Source organism: Austrofundulus limnaeus, unplaced genomic scaffold (assembly GCF_001266775.1).
Source record: "Austrofundulus limnaeus strain Quisiro unplaced genomic scaffold, Austrofundulus_limnaeus-1.0 Scaffold80, whole genome shotgun sequence".
NCBI lineage: Eukaryota > Metazoa > Chordata > Actinopteri > Cyprinodontiformes > Rivulidae > Austrofundulus > Austrofundulus limnaeus.
The window spans coordinates 18,620-24,305 of record NW_013952482.1 but is presented as its reverse complement, the minus strand read 5'-3'; the positions used below and the strand labels follow the sequence as shown (position 1 = coordinate 24,305).

The window sequence follows — 5,686 nt, the reverse complement described above, 5'->3', positions numbered from 1 at the left end:
TGTGTGTGTGTGTGTGTGTGTGTGTGTGTGTGTGTGTGTGTGCATGTAGCTGTTTTTGATACCTTTTCAAGGACCTTTTCTGTTATATTTACCTTGTCAGAACCAGTTGTCCTTATCGGACCAGAGCCTAACATGGTGAAACATTATATTTGGGTATAGGGGTTGGTTTTAGGGTTAAGGTATGTGTGTTCCAGTGTTTGGTAGATTGCTGGCAAAATATTTCATAAACCAGTTTATGGACTTTCATTAAACTTTCAGAAAACAATCATTAGATATACATCAACCTAATTTAAAATGGTTGTAAGATCGAATTAACAACACAAACATAACTCTCAGTATGACCACTTCTGAGTTATATAGAGATTAGGTTGGGAATAAAAACCCGGAGAGATTTGTATGTTGATTCTGCTTTTGCTTCGTTTCAACAGCTCCCAAATAAAATTTATTTCCATAAAATATTTTTGTTTTCCAGATAGCTTCAAGATGTGTTCCTAGCTCTTCAGACCTCCTCTGATTTTGAAGAGTTTCTGTCACTTCTCCCCTCAAAGAAAAGACTGATCTCATCTATATATTTAAGTATTTTTTTTTTTTTACTTTTTTAACTCTTCCACTTTGTTAAAAAAACTATGTAGGTGGCAGACTTGGAACTATTGATTTCAGGTGATGTTTAGGAGACGGTTTTAAAGAAGGAACATGAGGCACTGTTGGATTTTACGTTGAGCTCGCTACATTAAAACCAGGCTTGCAAAAAATATTTGACCATGAACAGATTTTGGTCTGAAACTTCTCTGATTTTTATTTCATGTATCTGGTGAGGATATCGCAGGGAGTGGCCTGTGTCACTTGAGCTTTTTCCTGTTAAAAGGTCCTTACGACTCCAATGACTGTGAGTCAAACCCTACTTAAATGGAAATCTGCAGCTCCACCTACATATACAAGCTGGATTAGAGAGATTCTTTGATCTAAGAAAATGAAAAACATTGGTCAGACTTTGACTGGTGAGATTGGTTTATTTGAATTAAACAAGAATCTCTTTCTGCACTTTTAACAGTACAGGATGTGAGATCATCCTGAACTAAGCACCACAGTGATGTGTTGGATAAGCTCGTATATGTGTAACGTGTGGAAATAGGGGGCCTTAATTTAATGTTTTCCTTTTTATCTCACCCAGCCAGTACTCTCCAGCTATGTTCCCAAACCCAGTCTTATAGTGGTTCCATGGTCTGAAGAAGGATTCTGTCCCATCCATCCTCCTGAGGAACACCTGGGAGGCAGAATGAGAGGCAGAGATTTAAACTTTACTAAAAACGGCACACTCAGCAAGATCATGCTTAATTTATAAAACATACCAACTTTTCTTTGTCCTGTCTTTAATACAGATGTTGGCAGTTTGGAACTTTAATGTTATTTGGAATTTCACGCAAAATCGACAAGTGCATGAAGGTTGGAACTGATTTGTCTTGATTTTTTTTCCTGCAGTGTGGCAACCAGGCCAAGCTCGCGGTCATAAAAACAGTTTTGTGTGAGCAGAATTACAAAGACAACAGTCAGGATGGGAGTTTGCTGCTGCTCACCTGTTTTAAACAGTGTGCAAGAAAAGACACACTTTATATTTTATTTTATGCTTTGCATGAACAAAGTAACTGCTCAGCTAAATCCTTATAACATTAATTCATACTGCTCTTCTATAATACTCACGGTCCATCGGCCCCCGTCTGTAAGCATGTCGCAGTAGACATGCACCGGCGTGGTCGGACCACCGGGATAGATTCTGTACACCCCACTGGAGCTTTTGTTGTCATGGGTATAGATGTCATTACAGTCGACGGGAAGCTTAAACTGTGAGGAAGATTGAGCTGAAGCTACAATACCCAGCAGACCAAGAAGTAGTGTCACCTGGAAAGTAAGGAATTAAAAATCACCCACAAGTGAATTTCTGCACACATGGACAGAATATGAATATTTGATACTTTTTTTTCTTTCTTTGACATTTAAAACAAGATAAAGTCATTAAAGAGGCGGTATTTTTCTCAGTTTTTGTGCAAATATATTTCCAGTTTCCTAAAATGATTACTTTCCCTCGACGTGACCACATATTTAACAAATCCACTTTAAATTATATACTTGAAATCAGTGCGGTCTCTCCACTCAGACTTAATTCATCTTCTGTTTTTGTGACATCTCATGTTGCTTCTGGCACTTTATAAAAACTAATTATAGCTTGAGTTTARAAAGAAGAAACTACCTGTTTATCTCAACAGGTACTCACAGTTATAGAAACACTCGGGGTTTCCCTTCAGGAGACGTCTAAATGTTTGTCTTCAGCTGTGAAACCGTTCTGAACCTCAGGGTTTATTCAGGATAATACAGTATGACTAAACTCTAAAATACCTGTTAAACATTTGTAACTCTTTCTGCTGTTTTCCCCCAACAGGTTAACAGATGTTGTCTGGGAGTAAATCGACCAGTAGAACTGAGTGTCTGTTACTGAGTAACTAACAACAAACAGACTGACTTCTTTCAAAAAAATGATTTTGTTTTTAGCAGATYAGTTTTGTTATAAATACACAATAAAAATATTAAGACCCTTAAAGTTCAATTTGGAAACTGAGCGTTGGGCTTTCTTTTAGATTTGAAAATGAAAACTGGGACATATTAAATACATTTTGTGTTGCTTTTTAACTAAAATTCTCTGAAATATATAACTGCATTTTTTCTATTATTATTTCTATTATTATGATGAAAATAAGGAAAACAATAAAACAGTGTTGCTAATTTAGGTTATTAAACTGAATTGTCAGCAAATAACGTTACAAAGTTTCATTAGATTGCAAGTGTTTAAAACTAAATATTCTGGACAGGAAAGCAAATACCTGCATCACTGCTCCTGTGGTTCACTTCTACAGTCCGTCTGTTGAAATGAATCCCGTTGCTAAACGGGGGCAGGTTTAAATAGAATACAGGATGTGACGGAAAAATGAGGATTTTTTAACAGAAATTCCCCAATTTCTTATCTGATAAACTTCCTTCAAATTTATTGAAGCTAAAGGTGATACAGGGAAGGAGATGATTTTATGCATGTGACCTAATTTATTGTTTAACAACTAGTCTGAGGTTTTCCTGAATCACATTTTAAATCAGGTTTTGAACATTTTTAAGCAAATATAAAGTCAAAACAAACAAACAAAAAAGTCCCAACATCAAATGTTACAGAGGGTTTGAAAAGGGCTGAAACATGCATGTTTTTGAATAAGAAGTTTTAGAAGAATGCCCTTTAAACTAAAATAAACTTACAAATGTTACTGGCAAATAAATTAAATGAAGAAATGAATAGTCTCAGTTAAGAAACTGGAGAAATTTCAAAATTTATTCAGAGTCAAACGTCATGAAAAATACACAAAAAAGGACGCCCCCCCCCCCCACCCCCTGAAATGACACAAGTTCAGTATCCTGACAAAAAACGAACAACACACTTTTAATCATTAACAACTTTCCTTCCTGTGTTTAATCTTTACAAAGATCATTGTGGGGTTTCTTTAAGACTGTAATCTGCACTTATAAAACAAAACAATGTTTATGTTGTGTTATTAAACAGTTGCTCGCCCTCCTCTTGTTCCCCTTCATCTCCGATCTCCTCACCAGAAGAGAGGAGTCACTGGTAGCTTGGCATTAACTGCGCAGTTATTGATGGCTCGTCGAGAGCACGGAGAGGAAATCAAACCTGGTGTCCTCTGAATCATAAACCAGGAAAATGTCAAATTTAAAAAAAGGGGGATTCTGTCTCTCTTTGTACATCATATGTTTCTCTGTCTCTTCATGTAGCCTGCCTGCTCACTCGGCCTTTGCCATGTGCATCAGTGGGTGGCAGGTTTTTCTGCGGGGACATGCAGTCCATGTGAATAAATGCTTTTTGAGGTCATCAAAATGCAGCCAGAGGCAAAGAAGGCTGGGATAGAGAGGCAGCCAGGAAAATGAGTTTCTTTGAAGGAGAATATAAAAAAGGCACCATGAGCTCTGATATCACTAACAGAACGAGTGGATCATCTGTCTAAATGTCCTCCATTCTTTGGTTCGCTGTGTTTGGAAACTGGTTACAGGGAAATTGGGAACACAATCTTCTGAGGTTAAAATTGTTGGTTCCTTTTCCCCTGAAGTATTTAGTTAAAGGAAGTGAAAGTGTGTTGTTTGGCAGGCAGGTGAGCTCATGTTTTGGTTGCTCTGAGTGCCAACAGCAGTTTCCTGGTCAAGTTATTAAAAACAAAAACATAAAAAATAGCCATCTAAAATAAGTTTAAAAAATACTAGATAATAGTCAGAATCTTCTCATTTTAAGTGAAATAACCTACCAGTGCAGTCAGACAATTGCATTTGGTTGGACTTTTTGAAATAAAAACGAATTTCCAGGCTGAAGAGATTAATAATCGAATCTAATAATCTCTTGCTTATCAAAACCGGATCAAAAGTACTTTTTGGTTGGATATGATTGTAAGACTTGGATRGATGCATAGTTTATGCAGTGCTTTTAATATGTGCAGTAAAGTTTTTCATAGTTACACTGATGTGCCAAAGTTTTAAACCACTCCTAATTTCTTTATACTCTGCTATGAAGGAGCCTGACTTTGCTGTAATCCTTTTAAAGTCATCTTGATCAACTGTTTTGCTTCCTGAAGTTTTTTCCCCCAGCAAAACTGACAAAAATGGAAACAAAGTAGGCTACCCAGATATTCTGTTTAAAACTGATTCTTTGACTTGTTTATTTGGGTCGACACAACTTTGGTTCATCTCTTGAGTTTTAGTGCCTGAATGACTCATAGGTCAAAGTTAGGTAATTTACAAACAAAGGAACATTTCTCTGAAAGTGGTCAAGTTGACAAAATGATTAACCAAGCAGTCAAAGTCCAATCAAAAATTCTGAAATACCTCCATAAATCATAAAGAATAATTGATCAACACCATTTTAAAAGATTATAAAAACTGACTGCTTGAAAAATATATATAAATTCAATAAAGGCTCAGCATTTCTTGAATTAATGCTTATCGTCCACAATCTTTCAAGCCATAGTTGACTAAAATTCTGGCATTAAACTAAAATCATCGCTAAACATATTAGGGCTAATTTGGTCAAACCTTAATGCTGTCAAACTTAAGCTGTATTGTAAGGTTTAACAAAATGAGTTAACACAGTGAAAGTGTTGAAACTTAACTCTAAGCTACTACAAAAGATTTCAGCTCAATATCTGCAAAATGAACTGAGTTATAACCATTTTGAGTTGGCTATTGTCAGTTTGCTGTTGTAACCAACTTTAATTTGGGGTGACATCCAAGTTTCATTTAAATTGTTCATGCAGTGTTTTGCTGAAAGTCAAACAGGGTCGATAACAGCGGCAAATGACCAAGTTCTAAACAACAAAACAATATGTAGCATTTAAAGTATGTGTTGTTGGTGATCAGTTACTACTACACCAAATACTAGCTCAACAGAATTAGCTGAGTTATAGCCATACTCAGCTCAGTTGGCTGCAGGGGGCCATCTGGAATCAGGTTGACTCCAGATGTTAATCAGGCAGCGATGTACATCCAGTGATTACTTTTTGAGAGTTTCATTAAAAACCTGTTCAGTGGTGTGGTGACTTCGATCTACAGTAAAACAGCTGCTGGCTGAGTAGGTTTTTTACTCTGTGATGCA

The 5,686-nt window shown here is 36.4% G+C and overlaps 1 protein-coding gene across 1 annotated transcript in view; it reads right to left on the bottom strand.

Moving 5' to 3' along the window:
* The window catches only part of LOC106519618 (microfibril-associated glycoprotein 4), a gene marked incomplete in the record, with an annotated part of 8,275 nt that extends 5,371 nt beyond the window's left edge, over positions 1-2,904 (bottom strand). Inside the window, 3 exon segments of the mRNA XM_014011365.1 lie at positions 1,168-1,264; positions 1,699-1,896; positions 2,874-2,904. Coding sequence (XP_013866819.1) covers positions 1,168-1,264; positions 1,699-1,896; positions 2,874-2,879 — 301 coding nt within the window.
* Between the last annotated feature and the right edge of the window lie 2,782 nt (positions 2,905-5,686).